Here is a 24,325-nt window from a genome sequence, read left to right as displayed (position 1 = left end):
TACATGTCAAAAAATCATAATCCAAAAATAAACATCTACCTGTTTCGGAATTTATCTCCAAAATCGCCCATTCTCGAGAAAATGGTTTTATTCCAACTTTAACGTCCTGTACTGTTTATACATAATAAGGTATAACATATTTAAGACAATATAACTTTTCTAAAATAAGCACAATATAAGTTATACATTTCAATATACACACAAATGAGCTAATGTCACTGTCACTTAAAATGATAAACGTCAAAATTTATAGTAAACAAAGTATAAACGTAAAAAATATACTGACCCATTACAGATAAAAATCCTTTAAACATTTTTAGTTAATTATTAATATGGTAGGGGAGCAAAGTATGCTAAATGTGCAGTCACTCGAGCGCTTTGGGGACCTATTGGGTTGTGAAGAGTAGGTCCTAAAACCAAAAAAAGTTAAGTAAAGTTTTCCATTTTAGTGGGGACTCTCCATTTTTAATTTAATTTTCCATTTCCAACCATCGTTTTTTTAGATTATAGCGCCATCTATTCATAATTCGAAAAAGTATCTCGAATAAAAGTTACTTAATTTTACGTAAGGAATCCAAATCTGCAATAAAAAATTGGGGCTCCCATTTAAGATTTCAAAGTAACCCCCACCCCACCTCCGTGGGTGGTCGTGTTTGGTGCCATTCGATAGATTTTTCAAAAATATGGAATACCAAAGTGTATTTTTCAGTTTTTCGATCTGATGTTCATTTCGCGAAATATCGCGGTATTCGTATTTAAAATATTAAATTTACTGCTCCCCTGTCCGTGGGAAGTCGTGTTTGGTATCAATTGTAAAAATATTTAGTAGGTATTTTTTAGTTTCCGATCTGTTATTCATTTCGCGAAATATTCGCTTTTTTCTTGTGAAACTATGGGACTCACTCATTTCCTTACACCCCGCTCAAATCGTCAGATTTTTGAAATATACACTGTTTTGCATGTACTTAACTTACCTTATCTTAATCTAACGATTTCGAGTTTTTTTAATGATATATTTTTTTTTTTCGCCACCCCCCCCCCCCTTAACAAACTCTCTTGCATTAAGAGCCAATAGAGTAGAGGTACATTTTCAAGGTACAAGCTTTCTCCCCATGTAATAATCTGACGCGCTCGAGTAACTGCAAAAATCCCTGCTTGGGCTCCCCTACCATTATTGATATAATGTAGAAATTATTGTATTAAATAAACAAATTTAAGTAATTTTATTTACAGTTTATATACGACTAATATGTATGTTATAAATAAAGGGGCATGCACCACTTGAACCTAACTTCAGCCTGTGAGTAACGAAGTATTACTTACATGTAAAGTAGTGGTTGTTATTATCTATTCAAAAATAGTAGATAATGAGCATGTTATTAAACGTTCGTAAAAAAAAATACTTTTAATAGGTCGGATGACAGTAGACGATTTAGCCTACGGGATCGGTGCACTGACACTAGTGATGTTGATTATAGTCACTTTTGAATATTCATTACAAATCGTTACTTTTGTATAAAGTAATCATTTATAGTATTCGTTACTTTGATTACTTTTGTTACTTTTGTATTTGAGTACCGGTAATCATATCGAGAATCGTATTTCTCAGTAGGTAGGTTTGTATAGGCATTCCGATATAACAACGACCTTCACCAGTCTGTTTAAGGGACAAAAACGATTTGATTACTATGATTACTTTTGTATTTGAGTACCGGTAATAACATAACTACACGCGTGGCTTACTTTATAAGCCACAAGGAAAAACTTAAAAAGAGCTGATTTGTTTATTTTTTTGGAAAAAATACATGTAGTTGTTTGTTATAAATCTTATCCAGCATCAGTGAATACTTGGAGTTCCTTCTCAGTAAGCCAATTGGGATTTGGAACTGGAATCTGATTCCATCATAAATAAAAATACTAAAAAATTTTTTTTGAAATGTGATTTTTTACATGAAAAAAAATATTGTTTATAAATAAAAGTATATTTTGTGCAATAATGACTAAAAAACAATTCAAAGATGTACTTATATTACTACTTATATTACTATAATCGTTGCGTATATTGTCCACCACCGGAAACAACAAATAATAAACTGTAAATTACGATCTTCCCAGAACGACGATTATAACGAAACTAAAACCAATTGTAAAGCACATTCCAGTGATAGGTTTAGAGAGATAAACAAGGTCAAAAATTAAATTTTTAAATATATTTGCAGTATAATTCTTATATCTGGCGTACAAAATACGCCAGCGCGTGTAGTTAAAGGTTAATATCACGTGCTATTGTTCTCTATGCATCTTTGCTTATTTTACTTATTTGTAAATGAATTGAGGATGAGACGTCTTCTAATTAAGGTATGAAGGAGCTGATATTCTTTTTTTTATTCTTCAGCTTTTGACCGAAAACCCTTCACTTGATAGTAGGTATATTCTTGTATAATTTTTTTGTGGGAAAAATTTAGTAAATAAATTTATATCAGGGACCACGAAATTATAGATTTTCATCGCCCTGTATATGACCAAAAATTGTAATAGGATAATTTAGTTGGTAATCAGTGTTTTCGCGGAAAAGTGAAATCGTTAAGAAGGTGGTTTTTCTTAATGGGTTTTTGAACGGATTTAAGCAATGGTGCGGTCAGATTAGACAATACCGTTTATTTCGCTTTGCAATGGACAATAAGACATTTTATAAAAAATTCGAAGAAGGTTAAGCGGTAAACAAATTTATTGAGTTTAGAATGTAAGGCTTTTTGTTTAGCAACGAAAGTAATTTGATGTCTCCCAGAATTTAACAAATTGGAAAGTTGTATACAAATTAAATCGGTTCTTAAAAAATGATAATATGGGTGTATTGGGCAGAAAGGATGTTTTGTGATTATAGGAAAATGATGGATGGAAAGGATAAGAGTGTGGAGTCTGATTTTGACGAGAGAAAAAATAGGCACTGTGAAATGAATATCTGAAGACAGCAGTCCAGTTTTTGAAAAGTGAGAAGTCATTGTAAAGTGGTGAAGTTGAAAAAATCAAGTTGAAACGAAATCGTTGACCGAGTTGAGAAGTTAATTTTCCTGGGACCGAGGACGATTCCTGTTTCTGTCTAGAACGAGTAGCCGATTGGTATATATTTGCACAAGATATCGAGCAAAAAGAAAACTGAGTCGAGAATTCGAGCGAGACCTGTTTGTGTGTGAAGCAGTTTGGACGAGAGGGACCTTTTGCAACATCCTAAGAGTACGTGTGGGAGAATCGAGGACGACGCAATCAGGGAAAATAAGTAGAGAAGAAAAAAAAAGGTTAGTCAAATCATTTGTGAAACGGAGAGAGTTTGTTTATATCCACACCATATTTGCTTAATTTTTGTGTTGAACAGTTCTATAATATAATTAGTCATTCCAAATTTTAAAAAAGAAATAAGTAATCAATTCAAAAAGAGAAAAGTAAATTTTATTAAATTTTGTAAAAATAAATAACGAATTATTTAAATATTTTTTTTTTTTTTTGTTAAAACAGAGGAGATATCAGAATTAAAGCTTAAGAGGAAACAGTAGCGATCAACAGGTAGCGAAAACGCGTTCCAAGATTGCGGCTATAATTTTGAATATTTTTTCGAGATATTTGGCACACGTTTTCGTAATAAAATAAAGAATGGCGGTACAGAGCCCAATTTGAAAAATATATTAATATGTGGAAATTACGCTGTAATTAAATACAATATTAAAAAAACGATCCTGTACCGCCATTAAGAAGAACAAAAAAATACACTTTCTTTAAATAAACTTTTTTATCCGATGCCTCGATTTTGTGTCATTTTGGAACTACTAAAATTTTTTATTTCATTGGTAGTTCCAAAATGACACAAAATCTAGGCATCTGATAAAAAAGTTTATTTGAAGAAAGTGTATTTTTTTATTCTTCTTAATGGCGGTACAGGCTCGTTTTTTTAATATTGTATTTAATTACAGAGTAATTTCCACATATTAATATATTTTTAAATTGGGCTCTGTACCGCCATTCCTTATTATATTACAAATACGTGTGCCAAATATCTCGAAAAAATATTCAAAATTACAGCCGCAATCTTGGAAGGCGTTTTGGCTACCTTTTGATCGCTACTGTATCACCTTAATTTAGTAAATGAGAAATAGTTGCAACAAATTTAGATTTTAGCATATTTTTGAAATTCTCTTTTTATGGTATATTGGAAAAATAAATAATATTTTTTAACATTTATATGACATATAATGACATTATAGTGTGTTTAATTTCCCTGTTTTGTCCTGGATGGAGTAAGCAACTAGAGATACCAGAAGCCACAAACCAAAGGTAAAGCATTAACAATAAAATAGCCCTGAGAATAAAGTTTATTAGAAAATTTAATTTAAATTTGGTTTTGTTTTCCATAAGCAGTAATTAAAATAATTGAGTAATTAATTAAATTAAGAATTTGCTCATCAATCGCATAGAAGAGAAATACAAAACTTAACAACATGGCGCCCCAACTGATGAGGCATTAAAGGGTATTTCTGATTGCAAATTTGAAAGGAGAGACAGGGAAAAGCAGGTGATTGAAAATTTATTATTGATTGGTCAATAATTGATATATTTGAATTTTGACATGTGAATTTCCTTTAGGTACAATTTCCTGTAATTTATTTTATTTGTTTGATATTTGCATTTGAAAATTTTTTGAAATATTAGTACATTGATTAAGAGAATTTTCGTATCTGCAACTTATAGGGTGTTTTAAAGATTCCTATTTGGCGGGGATAGTATTTCGTGAAAATAAATCTATGGGACAGGAAACAAAAGCAAAGAAAACAAAAAACAAGAAGAACATTCAGACAAAGAGGAACATTCAGACAAAGAAGAACATTTAGAACAAGAAGACATTTTAGAAATAACAATCATGGCAACAGGAAAACAGGAATTATCAGAATTAGAGAAAATATTACAACTTATGCAAATACAATCACAAAAAATGGATGAAGCAAAAAGGACAATGGATAAAAATCAGGAAGAAACAAAACAAGCCATGAAAGAAATATCGGAAAAAATGGATGAAAATCAACGTGAAACGAAACGAGTCATGGAAGAAACACAACAAAAAATGCATGAAAATCAGGAAGCAACAAAAGGAGTCATCGAAGAAACACAACAAAAAATACAAGAAAATCAGGAGGAAATAAAACAAGGAATAGAAGAAAACAACAAGAAAATAGAAGAACGCATAAAGAAGTATGAAAAGGAAATAAAAGGATGTTTGACAACAATGAAAAAGAGATAAAAGAACAAGAAATGAAAATTCAAAATAAAATAAAGGAGTTAACAAACTGCTAGAAAAGGGAACTAGAAAATTTGGAAACCAAGTTGGAAAACGCGATTGTGCGAAGTACAACACATCGGAAATTTTGAAACAGCTAAAGAAACGATTAAAAACCATCTTAAGTATGAGGCAGGTCTGTGGTTTGACAGCAAAGAAGAAGAATTTGACAGTTGGCAACAGTTTGAAAAAAAAATTTTAAATTATTTCTGGGGAAAAGTATAACATTTGGAAATCAACAAGGAATTACAAAATGGGAAATACAATGATGGGATGGGTATCTCAGAAAGAACATACGCATTACAAATTTACAATAATGCAAAACATTTACAATATAATTATTCGTCAGAACAATTAGTCGAACTGATTGCAAGGCATTTCGAAGAAACGCTACAAGACCATATCACGTTGCAAAATAACAAAGACATAGATAGTTTATGCCAATTCCTACAAATAAGAGAATCGCCTCTAAGAGAAAAAAGATCGCAAGAAGATTACAGACCCCGAGAAATACAGGAGTACAGAGATAGAAGACAAAATTATAGGAGGGACTATACAAAACAGGAAGGAAACAAAGAGAAGAATATATGAAAGTATAATGGACTTTTTGAGGAGAAGTTGTCAGGTTTCGAGATTAGAACATGTAAGAAATGAAACAATTAGAGAACGTATGAAGGTGGAAAAAACTATACTAGACGATATTGAAAAGAGACAGTTGACATGGTTCGGTCACGTTAAAAGAATGAATGAGACTCGCTGGCCGAGAAAAATATTAGAGTGGGTCCCACCGGAGAGAAGAAGAAGAGGACGACCACGGAGAAGCTGGAGGGGCAATATTCAGGAGGCAATGGATTCGAGGCAATTAGATGAAGATATGTGTTACGATAGAAAAAATTGTAAGCTGGGTATGGAGAGGCGGCGACAGCCGTAGAAATCCATTATTACAAAACGAGATTTCAGTTCTAGGAGGGAAAACAAAAATATAGACAACGGAAGAGGAAATTATGAATCAAGAAATCGGCAATGGAATGAGGACAGAAATCGAGAAAACCAGAATAGAAACACCACACGCACCAATCAAGTAAACAGAAATAATAATAGGCAAAATTAACAGGGATATCGAGAAAACCGAAACAGATCCGACAGACCAAGAGAAAATAGAAGAGGGGTAAATAATACCCAGAGAGAAGAATGTGAAGAAGAGAGACACTACGACGAAAATATAAACAACGAGGAGCAACCGGCGTCTTTTCACGAAGGCGCTCACTAAAAACAAAGAACCAAACAGGAATTTTTTATCATTCGAAGGAATTTATAAAACTGGCAGGAAAAAATGATAAAATAAATGAAATAAATTTACAATTTGTGAATGGGTTTATCAACAAGAAACCAATTAAATTATGATAGACACTGGCTCGGAAATAACACTGGTCAACAGAAAATTAATAGAAGAAGTTAATTTAACAAATATAATTTACAAAATACCAAGAGTGAACTTAGTGGGCGCAAATAAACAGACATTGGCAACAATAAATGAAGGCATACGAATAAAGGTACGATTGGGTAAGAGGTTTTATGCACTACAATGTCTGATAATGTCAAATATGTCGCATGACATGATCGTCGGAGTTGACGAATTGACAGAAAAACATGTAGTAATTGATTTCAAAAATAACAATATGAAACTCACAGAGGAAGATGAAGAAGAACAGGAAGGTTTGAAAAATGACAAGGAACATGAGAGACATAAAATGTACGAATCAGGTAAAGAACAAACAGTGAATTTGGCAACGAAACAAGGACAAACCAAAAAGAGGAAAAGGCGACAGAAGAAGAAAAAAGAAAATGAAACATGGGATTCCTCAAAAGAAGAGGTGAGCCCAGAAGAAGAAAAAATGAGACTTACAAAAGAAAATGAAAACTAGGATTCCTCTAAAGAAGAGATGAGCCCAGAAGAAGAAGAAGTGAGATTAATTGACGAAAAGAATACATTTGAAACAGTGGTATTTGAAGAAGAGGGATGCGAAAATGAGAATGCAGAATACACGATAAACATGTGTAAAGAACTTGGGGAAAAAGAACGAGAAATTATCCGCGGAGAACGAAAAGAAAAGGAGATACGGTTGATTTTAAGAGACTATGAAAATTTAATAAATGAAGAAAATAGAGCGGCAAAAAAGTATGAACATTCAATCGAGGTAAAAAACTTTCGATCGAAAACATACCCGAATCCATGTAAGTATCGACAACAGGTGAAAGAGGAGATTAACCCTACGTTAGGCGCGTCGTTATTGCTGACAAGCTTAGGCGCGTGGTCTACGATTGTAGACCAATAGTTTTTTGTCGTATAATACCGGATTTTGACAAAATTAACAAATTAGTGGTTAATAACATATTTATTTATGTTCGCACTTTGATATTAGATATGTTTTGTTCCTTGGCTTTTCTCATTTTAACAGTGGTAAAATTAAAAGCGAGGTCATGATTTTTTGGGTCTTTATTTGCAAGTAAATGAAAATGGTCACAAAAATAAGCTCAATCTAGTAAAAAACACAAATATTTTTTATCTTTGAACTTATAGAATGACCAATAGGGATAAATAATAAAGATTAGAACTGAAAAGTAACAAAAGAACAAAACTATTAAATGGTCACAGTGGCACAATTTTAGTCCGTCAAAGATTCAGTGCAAATATCCCCAAAATGATCCTTGAATGTAAATGTGTCACATCTTTGGCATGCCCTTCTTGTTGACATATTGAAAATTCATGCACAAATACAACATCGTCCCACTTAATTTGTTGGAATATTAGGGGAAGGGGGTACGACTTCTTGAACTCCGAGCAGTACGCGAGCTCGTCGTCTAAGTTCTCTTAGCAGGGAAGGCATAGTTGATCCATATTCAATTTGCTGTTTGATTAGTTCCCATGCTAAGTTTTCAATGAAGTCGCTTCTTGAAACATTTTCATTTATATTATTAGCTTTATATACACAGCAGGCTACATATTAGCTTTATATATACAACTTAAAACTGGAACGCGCTTAGTCGCGTGGTCTACGGTTGTAGACCAGTACTCTTTAAATAATGGTAAAAAAATAATGCAAACAGATCGGCGGCGTTTAGCAAACTGAAGAGTAAGTTGGAAGTATTAGTGACAGCTACTAAGCGGGATGGGTGCGTATGTGCAGTTTTATGCAATTTGCGACCACTTAAAGGAGAGTGGTCTACGATTGTAGACCACGCGCCTACCGGAGGGTTAATAAAATGCTGGAAGATGAAATCATCGAGAGATGTGACTCGCCTTATATCAATCCAATCGTGATAGTAACGAAAAGCAGTTGAAAATTAAGGCTACGCTTGGATGCCAGAAATATCAACCAACACACTGTATCACAATATGAATCACCGTTAAACATCGAGGCCATTTTTGGAAGAATTACGGTTTCACACATATTCTCTAAAATTGATTTAAAGCATAGTTTTTGGTTGATACCTTTAGCTGAAAAATGTAGAAATTACACAATTCTCAATCGATGGTATTGTATACCAGTTTAAGGTAGTGCCTTTTGGGTTGCAAAGTGCTTGTGCAGCATTAGTAAGAGCGCTCAACACCATTCTAAACCGTCATGAAGATTTCATAGTCCACTACATCGATGATTTATTATTTTTTTCATAAGATAAACAGAGTCATTTGAAACATATAAAAGTAATTCTGGAAGAACTGGATACAGCCGGATTAAAATTAAACATCGAAAAATGTCAATTTTTCCAAAAGGAAGTGATATATTTGGGTTTTAAATTGGACACGAGAGGAATTAGAGGAGTTAGTTTAGCCGAAGACCGAGTCAAGCTCATCGACGAATACCCAAGACCAAGATCAATTATTTTAAAAAATTAATTCCCGATTTAAGTCAAAAAGAAATACCTCTAAAAAATTTACTAAAGAAAGGGATAAAATGGAATTGGAAAGAGGAACAGGAGAAGGCTTTTCAAATTTTAAAAGAAGAATTTTCAAAAGGAACAAAAATATATCACCCCATGTATAATCTACCATTTATACTCCGAACAGATGCATCTATCCAAAAATTTGCAGAAGTGTTATCGCAAATACAAAACGGGCAAGAAGTGCCTATATGTTTTATCTCTCGGGTGACAAAAACACATGAACGAAAATATAGTGTGACAGAATTAGAGTTTGCAAGCGTATTATTTTGTGTGAACAAATTAAGGTTCTATGTGTTGGGGGCGAAATTCACAATCGAGACGGAACATGCAGTTTTGGTCCACATCATGAAGAATCCATTAGTGAATAACCGAATACACAGAGGCATCCTGTTATTACAGGAATACGATTTTGAGTTCCGATACATCAAAGGAAAAGATAACATGTGGGCTTAAACATCTTAACACAAGAAGAAGGTATAATTTCGTTAAACGAGCTACGAACAAATCAAGAAGAACTGGATGAGAGACAAAAAAGAAGAGCAGAGAGGGAAAATGATCTATTTTTCAAGATAATAGACGGGAAAGAACTTTATTTGGTGACCCAAACATTGGCCAAGAAAATTATAAAAAAACTACATGAGGACAATGGACACATCGGCAGCAGGAAAGATTGGCTGGTTTTTCGAGAAAACTATGTCTGCCGACAGGACTACCGTATTACCAAGGAGATTACGCAAAAATGTGAGACTTGTCAAAGATGCAAAAGTAGGAATTTCAAGAATGAAAATATCACAAAAAATATCGTGTCCCGTGGAAAATTGGAAATTGTAGCAATAGATATGTTAAGTGACCTGATCATGACGACCCAAAGGAACAAACATATTTTGGTGATGGTTGATGTTTTCTCAAAATATGTTAAATTATATAGTTGCCGTACCAGAAAAGGAGAAGAAACACTGAGAAAGATAGACAATTTTGTCGCTACAGTAGGAACACCAAGAAGAATTCTCCTGGACAATGCGACGTATTTCCGAAATGATCGTTTCAAAGGGCAGCTGAGAGAAAGAGGAATAGAAACAAACTTTGTTAGCATCAGACATCCTCAAAGTTTTCCTTCTGAAAGTTTTATTCAGGAAGTTACAAATTTTCTACTTATTGCGACGAATGGACAACATCGACGATGTGATAGGAAAGTAGCGGAAATTGAAAATTATCTAAACACCATCCCGAGTACAATAACCAAAGAGACACCGGAATAAATAATGAAAGGTGTGATGTCGATAAGACCATGGGAAGATCCTGAGCCAAGAGTATACCAACAGGTGGTGGAAACGGTACAGAGGAGGCTGCGACGAAGTAATGAGAAATATGTTCAATGGCAAGATCGAAATAGAAGAAGAAGACCAGTGACGTTCCAGAGGGGCGAAAAAGTGCTTGTAAGGGACTTAAGAGAGTCCAATCTCACTAGCGATATTTGTGCAAAGTTAATGCCTGTTTTCGAGGGTCCTTACATAAAAGATAACGAAAATGGGGTAAATAGCTATGTTTTGAAGCATGTTGATTCGAAAAAGATCAAAGAAATTTATAATATTCACGATGTGTCCAAGTATCATGAGTAAAGAAAGGAAGGCCACGTAATAAATAGTTAAGGTAGGGAATAGGAAATAAATTAGGAAAATGAAATAAGTATACCGGAAAATTGTTTTGCCTAGAGAAAAAGTTGCAGATGCAAAGAATTTTATCGACTTCAAAGGCGGGGATTTGTTGTATAATTTTTTTGTGGGAAAAATTTAGTAAATAAATTTATATCAGGGACCACGAAATTATAGAATTTCATCGCCCTGTATATGACCAAAAATTATAATAGGATAATTTAGTTGGTAATCAGTGTTTTCGTGGAAAAGTGAAATCGTTAAGAAGGTGAATTTTCTTAATGGGTTTTTAAACGGATTTAAACAATGGTGCGGTCAGATTAGACAATACCGTTTATTTTGCTTTGCAATGGACAATATAAAAAAATCGAAGAAGGTTAAGCGGTAAACAAATTTATTGAGTTTAGAATGTAAGGCCTTTTGTTTAGCAACGAAAGTAATTTGATGTGTCCCAGAATTTAACAAATTGGAAAGTTATATACAAATTAAATCGGTTCTTAAGAAATGATAATATGGGTGTATTGGGTAGAAAGGATGTTTTGTGATTGGTGGAAAATGATGGATGGAAGGGATGAGAGTATGGAGTCTGATTTTGACGAGAAAAATAATAGGCACTGTGAAATGAATAACTGAAGACAGCAGTCCAGTTTTTAAGAAGTGAGAAGTCAGTGTAAAGTGGTGAAATTGGCCTTTGCGAGCAGAATCAAGTTGAAACGAAATCGTTGACCGAGTTGAGAAGTTAATTTTCCTGGGACCGAGGAAGATTCCTGTTTCTGTCTAGAACGAGTATCCTCAGTTTGGACGAGAGGGACCTTTCGCAACATCCTAAGAGTACGTGTGGGAGAATCGAGGACGACGCAATCAGGGAAAAGAAGTAGAGAAGAAACAAAAGACATAAGAAATAAGTAATCAATTCAAAAAGAGAAAAGTAAATTTTTATTAAATTTTGTAAAAATAAATAACGAATTATTTCAATAAATTCTTGTGTTAAAACAGAGGAGATATCAGAATTAAAGCTTAATTTAGTAGATGAGAAATAGTTGCAACAAATTTATATTTTAGCATATTTTTGAAATCCTATGTTTATGGTATATTGGATAAATAAATAATATTTTTTTAACATTTATATGACATTGAGTGTGTTTAATTTCCCTGTTCTGTCCTGGATGGAGTAAGCAACTAGATATACCAGAAGCCACAAGCCAAAGGTAAAGCATCAACAATAAAATAGCCCTGAGAATAAAGTTTATTAGAAAATTTAATTTAAATTTGTTTTTTTTTTCCATAAGCAGTAATCAAAATAATTGAGTAACTAAATAAATTAAGAATTTGCTCATCAATCTCATAAAAGAGAGAAATACAGAGCATAACAATATATATGCATTTGCTTCTTCTTGTCAGCCTGTCGTCTTTCATTCTCGTATTTTTGAGTAGTGATCACGGGCAGACAAGCGAGGCCGGGGAAGACTCCAAAGCAATGGACCGACGATATCAAAAGAACTGTGATGAATTGGATAGCAAAGGCGAAAAACAAAAAAAGATGGATATATCTCAACGAGGCCTGTGTTCAGCAATTAATAAATCAGGGCTGATTGATAATGATGCATTTTTCTCAAGTTCAATTTTAATTCTTGGTACAATCATTGTGCTTACAAAGAACAATAATGAAAAACATATATAATATATCAATTAAAAGAAACTAAATCGTATCAAAAATAGAGATAGGTTATAGGTTAAATCAAGGACATAATATATCCACAACACGTTTAGTAGGTAAGCATATTATACATAAGCCCTTATTAACCTTGACAATGACACCTATTGTCTAATGCGGTTAAGATCTCATTGTTGACTCGTGCGGCTCCACTTAAGATACGTATTGAAATTTCGTAAAGAGACCATTTTAAGATAACATTTTAGTATATATTCTGACTGGTCCACAAGGATACCAAGTTGTATTTTAAGTAACACAACATGAAGATCGCTATCGTTGTTTCAGCCCGTAAGTTATTTCAGCTTTTGAAATGTATTTTTTAATTTAACTCCTAATATGTTTTTAAAATTTAATTATTTTTTTGTAAAAAAATATGAGTATTAAAACATATTTATAAAATAGCCACATATAGGCTAAATAATGATTTGCTGTTTACATACGTACTGATTTTGTACTTCGTATTATTCCTTCCTCCCATTCGTATTGCATTCTTATTCGTATCAATGCGACGATGTAACGATGATCTCATTTGAGTATTAAAACAAGGATATTGTTTTTTATCTTTTGTTTAAGTTTGCTGTTTGCATTAATTGACAACGGCTCTTTTTTCATATATTCATTTCATTTTTCGTTCTTTATCATTAAGCGTTCACACATATACGTATACACATTACCTACGTTTAAGACGTCGACTTCATCATTCGACACCAAATGCTGATACACTGATTTCTCAATTAACTATTATCCCGCTTGATTTTGTAGAGACTATTTTTTGAATTATAAATCTGAGCTCCGTCTTTTTATATCTAACGCCCAATTTTAACTCTAATATTACTTTAAATAGGAGACGAGCATAATGTGGCAAATCAAACATTGCCCAATAGCTTAGTGAATATGGCCAATGGCCAATGGCTCAACTTTATCTCTTTATTTGCTTAAATATCTTAATTATATAATATAGTATCTGTGAATGCATAATTTACACGGAATACGAAATAGACATAGTAAACGACTCTAGAGATTTATATTTTGTGTTACTATAATAAATATGGTCTACAAAAGTGATACTTGGTATTACTTCATTTCAAGTATTTTTAGGTGTATTTGCCAAAATATTCTGATGGCTATAAAACTTTTAAATATATTTTTTTAAGTAACTATATTAAAAAAACTTCGTTTAGCACTGCTTTTTTAAACATGGTAACAGTCTTTCATGTGTAAAAATATTTCTAACTGTAAGAACCTTTAAAGTCCTTGTCAACGGTTAAATTTTTCGGTGTCCTCCTCAAAATCAAAATGTATATTAAGAGGAAACAGTAGTGATCAACAGGTAGTGAAAACGCGTTCCAAGATTGCGGCTGTAATTTTGAATTCTTTTTCGAGATATTTGGCACACGTATTCGTAATATAATAAAGAATGGCGGTACAGAGCCCAATTTGAAAAATATGTTAATATGTGGAAATTACTCTGTAATTAAATACAATATTAAAAAAACGAGCCTGTACCGCCATTAAGAAGAACAAAAAAATACACTTTCTTCAAATAAACTTTTTTAACCGATGCCTAGATTTTGTGTCATTTTGGAACTACTAATGAAATAAAAAATTTTAGTAGTTCCAAAATGACACAAAATCTAGGCATCCGATAAAAAAGTTTATTTAAAGAAAGTGCATTTTTTTGTTCTTCTTAATGGCGGTACATGCTTGTTTTTTTAATATTGTATTTAATTACAGAGTAATTTCCACATATTAACATATTTTTCAAATTGGGCTCTGTACCGCCATTCTTTATTATATTACGAATAAGTGTGCCAAATATCTCGAAAAAATGTTCAAAATTACAGCCTCAATCTTGAAACGCGTTTTTGCTACCTGTTGATCGCTACTGTTTCCTCTAAGTGCAGTTCTACTAATTCTCGCAACCAACGAACTATTTAGACCTGGTAATGCTCCCATAAACTATTTTCAATAAGCTGATGATCTAATATTTTACTGCCATGTAAATGTCCATAAAGTGCAATAAATCTTTTTCAAGATAGATCTAACAAAACAAGCCCTCTCTCAAAGTAAAATCAAATTAATAAGATTTTCCAGAAATAAATGTAATCTTTTGCGCCAAATTTAATTCAGCAGTTCCCCACTATTCTGCTCTTTCTTCTACTCGATGGTAATTGACTCCAGAATAAAGTGGAAAAACTTGTGATTGTATGATCATCTCGGTACCCTTATCATGCAAGGTTTACACAGGTGAACTATATAGTATTATGTTGAGTTTTTAATGCATCACCAATCAAAAGAGACATATCGCCGCTTCGCAAGAACCTAGTAGGCCTAAGTCAAAGAAGACGATTTTAGAGGAGAGGCATTTTAAAATTTTATAAATATGATTATGAGCATAACTCCTAATAAGTTGTCAGTTTAAAGAAATTACCTATACAATTTTGTTAGAAATATAATCTAAATACAAACTGTGATACCTAGATAAATTTATAAAGTGTTTTTTTAACACATATTACATTTGAGTCTTTTTTTCTCAGAAACATTTACTTCTACTTTGTTAAAACGCTGACCTAACTGAAAAAGGGTCCTTATTTTAGAGAGAATTTTCACAAAAACTAATCGTAGTATAAGATCGGTGGTCCTTGACGAGAAATAAACACACAAATTGCTTCACATTCTGCGCTAGTCTGCGGCGTAACTAACTTCGCTCTGTATTCATACGAAGATGTTGTATTTAACTAATTTCGCGCTAAACAAATATAGACACTTGGTGCCATCTCTTACCGACTATTTTTATTAACGTCATAGGTCTTTATTCATGCGATAGATACTTTAATTTTCAGTAGATATGCATTAATAAGTCAATTCCGTCAAATTTTGACTTAAGCCTACGTTCTTGCGAAGCGGCGATATGTATATCCATTTTGTAAAGATTCCCTTTCATCTGCCTACGCATTTCCACCAATCAACACAATTCCCACTGATCACTTATTGATTCAAAACGTTCATGACATTTACCAAAATCTTTGTTAAATCGAAACCTATTCTTAAGGAAATCCTCAACAACCCTACGGAGATCACGAAAACTATATGGTTTAAAAACACTGTTTTACCACAAGACGTTATTTAAAATAATATAAATACCTATTTGTTTTCGTTATTTAATATATAGTATGGTGCAAATGAAAGGAATAAATTCGTTATTTCGTAAATGGGCAACTTTAAGGAAAAATCCCGAAATAAGTTAATTTTTATTTTTCAGTTATAATATTTTGGCATATATATCAGTGACGTCATCCATCTAGGCGTGATGACGTAATTGATGATTTTGTTAAATGAGAATATGGGTCGTGTGCTAGATCATTTAAAAGGATATATGATTCTCCATTCAGTAATATAAATATGAATATTAGTATTTATACACTGTGTCCACAAAAAATGTTTTTTGAATAATATTAATTGACACAAAAAGAAAAATGTACACTAATTTATTTACTTAAAAGTACATTTTACTGCAGCTTTTTTTAGGAATAAACATTGTTTTTCTATTAAATTCAATGTTCAAGTCAGCTCCTGCCTGCCACTTGCCTCTTGGAAGTTTGAACTTTAAATTTAAGCGAAAACCAATGTTTATTTTGTCAAGTAATAATTTTTTTTGTTTTCTGACAGCAGTAAACTATCTTAATTTCTTATATTCTTTTTTCGCAAATTAATTAATTACAGAAACATTTTTGTGACCACCCTGTAATAACAATAATGTTAATTTTTATATTACTCAATAGAGAATTGAATAACCTTTTAAATGAGCTAGTACACGACCCCTTCTTCTTTAGCCCATTTCTATCTAACTTTTTATATAGGCCTTCCCCAAATCTTTCCATATCTGTCTGTCCTATGCTATGCTTTTCTAGGGAGTTCCTGCAGCTTTTACAATATCGTCCTTCCATCGCATCTGAAGTCTTCCTCTTCCTCTTCTTCCTGTCCAACCGGTCTCCGGTCTTGTATTTCAGCATTCGATCTTTTATCTTCCTCCTCGCATTGTGGCCCGCAAATCTCCACTTTAACCCTGTTTTATATTCAGCTACATTTTTTACTTTTGTTTTTTCTCTTATCCATTTGTTTGATTTTTTGTCTTGTAGTTTTATTCCCAACACGGATCTTTCCATTATTTTCTATTTATTTATATTGGCCTTTGGTAATGTCCATGTTTCTGAGCCATACGTCGGAACAGGAAGAATGCACTGGTCAAATACACGGGTTTTTAGGTACTGTTGTATCTTTGTGCTTTTTAGTATCGATCCTAACTTTCCAAACGCTGCCCACGCCAATCTGATTCTTCTTTGTACTTCAATTAGTGATGAGCAAGACTGGTCTTGGTCTTGGTCTTGCAGCAAGGCCAAGACCAAGACCAAGACCAAGACCGCCTTTTGGTTGCAAGACCAAGACCAAGCTTGCAAGAACAAGACCAAGACCAAGACCGAACCTTGCAAGACCACGCAAGACCAAGACCAACCTGCAAGACTCTTGCACTTTTTTTAAGAAAAATTGGTTTTTATTATTTAACTTTATTTTTTTAGTTCAATAATATATACTGACATTGTAAGAAACCTTAAACAATATCGAATTTTTAAAATACATAATATTTTGGTTATATTAAGTCGTTTTTAAGGCCAGAAGGCAAGTTTTCAAATGGCGACAGTTCAAGGACAATTGAAATTACTTGTAAGATAAAAAAATGTAACTATAGATAGGGTAATTCATTTAAAAAAATGCAATTAAAAACGGTTTTTATGTACCAGTAGTTTTCGCTTTTTTGTCTAATAAAAATACTGACACTTATTTAAATTCTTTTCGCATAATCGAGGAAAAATGTAGGCCGTTAAATTTAAAATTAATACAAAAAATATCATAATAGATTTTGAAAAGGGATTCACAATGCTGTGAAAGCATTGTGTCCTGAATAAAAAATAACTGGCTGTCGATTGTAATGTGTCAAGCTTGGTATCGCAAAATCCAAAGCTTAGGTTCAGTTTCTGAATATAATGACAAAAATTCCGATACTGGGAAATTTTTAAAATTATTTTTTGGATTAATTTTTTACAATCAACGAAAGTTGGAAGTTGAATTATTTGTGAAAATCCCGGATGACAAACGCGTAAAGAATTTTACTTATTTCATAGTTGAAAACTTTTTGGAAGAATCTACGTTTTCCCCAGAAAGGGCCAGTACTACAAAATAGTATGTGCCGCACTTGAAATGCATGCGCATCATTTCAGTGTGTTTTAAATTATAATTTTTACTACCCACATCCGAATATTTTCAACTTTTTAAATGTCATAATGGGTATTCAATCCAAAAATATGTGAAAATAAAAAGTGCGAATAACTCGTGTTACGAGAGCAATGTAGTTTAAATAAAATTCAAGAACTGCAAGATAACAAATTATAGAATTACATTAGGTTTAGTTATTATGTTATAGTGTTAGGTCTATAAATAGGTATGGTAAATATGTACGTATTTACTAAAAAGTATGTTTTAGTTAGTTTATAAAAAAGTTAATTATATTAAATAATGATTAAATAGAGTAAAAAATATTTGATTTTTATGTTCTTTTAAAAAAATTTAATTTATGTTCTTAAATTTGACCCTCGTAGGATAAATACTACAGTGTTCGAGTGAAAGGAGCAAATAATTATCTGTTAACAGCTATAAACCGTTTATCCCTTTTCGTAAAATCCGTGAATTTAAGGTCCCCGACCATTTGTGGCACCTTTAAGAAGCTCTTTTTCTTTAACATTTTATTAAAATACAGGGGCAATAAACAATAATCCAGACTCAAGAAGTGGTCTGAAGGCAGGCGGCAGGTATCCATAGCATGCAAAACACAACGTGACACAACCGAAGGCCGGCAATTGCAACAAGGGTTGTAAATGCTGGTTTTTTCCTACTGATAAACATTACTATTATAAAAATATACTCTAATCTCTGTATATAGAGAGAAATAATTAGTTCATTAGGTGAATGTATAATGTTAAAATTGGTATCCGTTTGAAACTACATTCTACATTCTGTTAAAATTTTAAAGCAAAAAATATAGTTTCATTCTTCACATCTTTATTTATTTCAATGTACATTTTATTCGAAATTGTTTGGCTCAAATTATTACTACCAAAAAAGCAAGACCAGCAAGACTCTTGCAGCAAGACCAAGACCAAGAACAAGACCGGCTAGTGTAAGACCATGACCAAGACTGCCTTTTTTTTGCAAGACCAAGACCAAGACCAAGCTTGCAAGAACAAGACCAAGACCAAGACTAGCCTGGTCTTGGTCTTGTTCTTGTTTTGCTCATCACTAACTTCAATTGTTTGGTTCTCTTTATTAGCTTTGATTATTTGACCCAGGTATATAATATATTCGTCAACAACCTCAATATTTACATTATTTATATTTATATTAATTTATTCTGTCATTTGTATTTTTCATGATTTTTGTTTAATGTTCATTTTTAATCCTATCTTCTCTGACGCTTGTGCTAGTTGAGTCAGCATTCTGGCTAGTTCTTCTTGGTTGTTTGTAATAAGAACAACATCATCGCAATATCTGAGGTGATTGAGTTTATTCCCGTTTATATTGATGTCTTCCAATTCCAGTCCTTTAACCCGCGAGCAGTCGCGCCGTTAGAAAAAATCTAACATTTTATCCTTTTTTGCGATAACTTGATGAAGAATTTTGCAACATCACTTTCCACTCGTAAGTGCCTCGAGGAAGGGTGTAGTAATGCGTAGGTTTTTTTCTTCTTCTTCTTTTTGTGGAATTTATGGCTTTTCGGAGAGCCAATTAGCTTTAATAATTATTGTTAGAAATAATATTTCTAATATAGCAAGTAAATAAAAATACCATAAAATAAAAATTTGTTGTAAATTCGTATTTAAATTCGTATTGTGAGATAAAACCTAACACGCGACTGTTCACGTTACAGAAGTGAGCGCGACTGCTCCCGGGTTAAGGACGTCTTCCAGGGTTAAGGTGAAGAGTTTTGGGGATATTACATATCCTTACGCGTCTACATATTGCTATGGGATGTTTTGTTTGTTTTATTTTCCCACTCGACTGCCATGGTTGCTGTTTTATAGATGTTATGTAAGCGTTGCCTGTACGTGGAGTCTATTCTGTTGTTATTTAGAGCTTTTTCTATCGCCCAGATCTCGACACTATCGAACTCTTTTTCATAGTCTACAAAGACTAAACATAAATCTAGGTTGTATTCGTTTGCCTTCTTTATCAATACTTTCATAGTGAGGAGATGATCTATCCGGGTACTAAACTCTTTTCTGAAACCTGCTTGTTTAACTTGCTGATAACTGTCCATTTTATTAATTTGTTAGTCTATTGGTTGTGAGTCTAATAAAGAGTTTGTACATTTGTGAGAGTAGTGAGATAGGTCTGTAGTTTTTTAAGTCTCTTTTTTTGAATAACGGTATTGTAATATTCTCATTCCAATCGTGAGGTATTTCTGCCTTGTGGAGATATTGATGAAATAGGAGTTTTAGCTCCTCCATAATAGCTTTGTTACCTTCCTTATAATCATTTCAGCAAGGATATTATCTGGACCGGCAGCTTTGTTATTTTTCATGTGAGATAAGGCGGTTTTGATTTCATGACGTCTACATATATCGGGTAGAATTTCAGAGTTGACATTTAACACACGACATTTAACAAAATTTACACGACCCCTACTCTCATTTAAAAAAATCATCGGTTACGTCATCACGTCCAGATAGATGATGTCACTTGTATGATATATATTATGCCAAAAAATCACAATTTAAAAATAAAAAACTGTTTCCGGATCTTTCTTTAAAGTCGCCGATTTACGAAATAACGAATTATTCCTTTCATTTGCACCATACTGTATAAATATCTCATGTTAGCGTTCCCGTACTAATGGCCATTGTTGTCGACGTATTTTATGTAAAAAATTGTTATAACATAATGTTGTTTTTAAAAAATATAGTCTTGTACTATTAATTGGGAAATAAGCATATTTGTAAACTTGGAATTTTTGTATTGGACGTTAACGGCTTCTATCTCAGAAGCTGATTGACGTTATTTATTTTATTAGTAGTTTACAATATTTTGCTCTCTAACTAATTCCTTTCATTTCAGTTGTGGCACTTGCAGTAGCTACCCCTTTAGAACAAAGCCCAGAAATTAAATTTATTGAGAAAGGCATTAGTGGAGAGGGAACAACTACTCGTTATTGGGATTGTTGCAAACCTTCCTGCTCATGGAGGGGAAATGTCCATACACCTAGCGGAGTACCGGTTGCGTCATGCGATAGATCTGGAGTAAACAGGGTTGATGATAATGCAAAATCAGGTAAATTAAATCTTATGGTACCAATTTAGAAACGATATAATATACAGATTGAGTTTTATGTATGGAAAGCTTCAATTATATCGGAAACTGCTTGCACAATTTTTATAGCTTTTAGTAAGTAAGAGTCTTATGATGCGGCCGATATTATGGTGGTATTTGCATTGTTGTCAGATCTTCCATGTTTCTGGAAATTTAAGGAACTCCCTTATTTTAAAATGGGATGTCCTGTACCTGTACCTATATTTTTTGCGAGTTGAAGTCCTTAAGAAATGCCGATTATTTTCCACGTAATATTCTCTAACCCCAAATGCCGTAATTTCTTTTAGTTATTGCTACATGTACATTTAAGAAATTTAAAACAAATTATAAAAATAAATTTTTTCGGCCCGACATTATTTTAGGTCATTTTCAAGATATGTTTTGTCCCTCATGAGCCCAATGAAGAATCTAAAATTATGTCTGCGCGGACCGAAAAAGCTAATTTTTGTAATTTCTTTAATTTTTTTTTATACCGCATTTATACTCAGTCCTGTTGGACAGGGAAGTGGGCAGCGTGAATATGTAAATAGCTCACTCGCGCTGCCGCTGCTAATGCTACTGCCAGTACTGCCATTGCACGCCGCTCCCTCAAAAGTCGGTTTTCGAGATGGAAGTCGTCAAAGGACTGGCACCGCGAGCGTGAGTAAGTATTCACATTCAACTACTGTCTCTCTCTCTCTCTCTCTCTCTCTCTCTCTCTCAAAGCGGCGGAATGCTGTCGTCACATTCCATTTTTGAGAGTCGTTCGGTAAATGAGTTGTGAGGACATTGGCGAGGAACTGATGTGAACACCTTACTCACGTCGATATCGTATTTCGGGCAATATTTCCGGCAACGGCAGTAGCAGTGCCAGTGGCTGAGTATACAGTTGAGTCCGCGAGTCTTTACCCGTGCGTCATCATTTAAATCATACGAAATAAGTCGGAAATTTACTAAACGCAGCGGAAAATGGATATTATTCCGATCACGGGTTATTATAAAATTTGACGTTATCAAATAAATATAATGTCAAATTTAAGTTTTGCTTTCAAATGTTGGTGCATAATTACAGCTACATTTGAAGTAGCTTAATAAATTATTTTATTATCATTGATTAATAAATAAATAAACAATTTATAAAAAAATTCAATAACATATTCTCCTTTTGTTATTTTATTCACTTTGGCGGAACCTTAAACACAAGCATTCAACTGTGCCAACAATGAGGTCAGCTTTGTACCTCGTCAAAATTTATCTTAAAATAACATAAACTTATCAAAATTTCTAACTCAAATATAAAATTAGTTGTGAAAACAACTGTTTGTATACTACAATAAAATTCTTCAAAATGCAAAAATTCGACAAAATAACAGCAAAAAATTCAACAAACTGACAGCCACAAAAGTAAACGAACCAAAACGTCAGAAATTGTACTTAAAATATGTGAAGACATCCCCAATCGTCTTTCTTTGTACCTATCTCTTTTCAATACACTGAGTCTAAATCGTTCATAAAAATAACATGTGTTTTTACTTAATAACGGGCGGCAGCTTGTTTGTCATTAATTTCATGCGTGGAAGAGAATGATGCTAAATAAAAAGTATGTGTTCTATCTCACCAGGTATTAATGACGCACGGGTAAAGACTCGCGGACTCAACTGTAAATCCGGCATTACAACCAGTACTTCTTAAGGACTTCACAAGGCACAAAAAATATACAAGGGTTGCATTTAAAATAAAAGAGTCCATAAGATTTCCAGAAAAACGGAATACTTGACAACAGTGTAAATGCCATTATAATATCGGCCGCATTAGAAGACCCTTATTCAGCATAATCTATAAAAATTGTGCAATCCGTTTTCGAGATAATTAAGGCGTTCCATACATCACACTCACTCTGTATAGTTTACATAGTTACAATGTGTTATAATAATGTAACGTCATCTTTTATTTTAGGATGTGAAGGTGGCGGCAGTGCTTACATGTGCAATAGTCAACAACCCTGGGCAGTAAATAGCACTTTGGCATATGGTTTTGGTGCTGCATCTTTCAGTAACGGAATTGATGTATCCTTATGTTGCGCTTGTTTCTTACTTAGCTTCAAAGATCAAATTTCAAACAAGAAAATGATCGTACAAGTAAGATTTTTTATGGCCAAATATTTTTTTCATTGTATCGAATGACTAACATATTTATAATACATTTATTTATAGGTTACAAATACTGGTTCTGATTTAAGTCATAATCATTTCGACATCGCTCTTCCCGGAGGTGGTGTTGGAATTTTCACACAAGGTTGTCATGACCAATGGAATGCCCCATGGAACGGTTGGGGTGACCAATATGGTGGAGTTCATAACAGAGGGGAATGTGCTACTCTTCCTCAAGCCTTACAGTCTGGATGCTACTTCAGATTTGATTTCTACCAGAATGCTAACAATCCAAGAATGCATTTCGACCAAGTCCAATGCCCTGCTGAAATCGTTGCCAGATCTGGTTGCAGTCTTTAAATATAATATAATTATTTGTTTTAAAACAATTATGTTTTATTTAGGTACAAATGAAATAAACCATATGCTTGCATGTCAATTTGTCTTTTTCTAATAGCCAAAGAACAATTTATCTAGCTACCTACAATGTATCTATATTTTAATTTTTTTAGGGTGGGCTGAAAAATTTTTTTCTGTAAAATAACAACACCTGTGGTCAAATTTTGAAGCCCAAAATGAGTAGCTAAATATTTTTCGCCACTGCCGCAAAGACTCTATATTTTTTTAATATAAAAAATAATTGTGGCAGTGGAATAAATAAAAAAAATTTAACTTTTGAAATATCAGAATTATTTATTTTATATCTCAAAAAAATTGAAATAAAATTTGTATTGTTGTGGTGGGTTCATATAATATGCTTTGTATAATAACGTATGACCGACAAAAATTAATTTAAAAACCTACTTTAAAAATGTGGCAAAGTACCCAAATAAAATATACGTTAGTTTAAAAAAAGTTAACATTACCGATGATATCATTCCTAAAATAACGTGATCTTTGACGTCAACGCTTCTGTACTAAACAGTACTGTCACAAATACAGGGCGTAAAGGAGGCATTGTAATATATATTGTTACTGGAGAAAGGAAATCAAAAAATTGGAAGGCCCCTGTCCTGCAGTGATTTTTTTGTCAGCTGCACGGCAACAAGTTGCTTTTAAAATATCTCTTTGGTAAACCTGGATGGTAATACCAATGGACCACGTGCATTTCCGAGCCTCTTGGAAAACGACTGCGAGTGTGCGA

General features: G+C 33.1%; 1 protein-coding gene across 1 annotated transcript; it reads left to right on the top strand.

Annotated features, from left to right (window-relative positions):
• Positions 1 to 12,800: 12,800 nt before the first annotated feature.
• LOC126879739 (endoglucanase-like) lies at positions 12,801 to 23,620 on the top strand. Its single transcript, XM_050642957.1, has 4 exons — positions 12,801 to 12,922; positions 20,801 to 21,013; positions 22,988 to 23,169; positions 23,245 to 23,620. Exons 1-4 carry the CDS (start codon positions 12,895 to 12,897, stop codon positions 23,539 to 23,541), a joined length of 720 nt encoding a protein of 239 aa, XP_050498914.1. The 5' UTR covers positions 12,801 to 12,894; the 3' UTR covers positions 23,542 to 23,620.
• Positions 23,621 to 24,325: the final 705 nt, after the last annotated feature.

Source organism: Diabrotica virgifera, chromosome 2 (assembly GCF_917563875.1).
Source record: "Diabrotica virgifera virgifera chromosome 2, PGI_DIABVI_V3a".
NCBI lineage: Eukaryota > Metazoa > Arthropoda > Insecta > Coleoptera > Chrysomelidae > Diabrotica > Diabrotica virgifera.
Note: the sequence above shows the minus strand (reverse complement) of the source record. Positions and strands in the feature narration are given on the sequence as shown.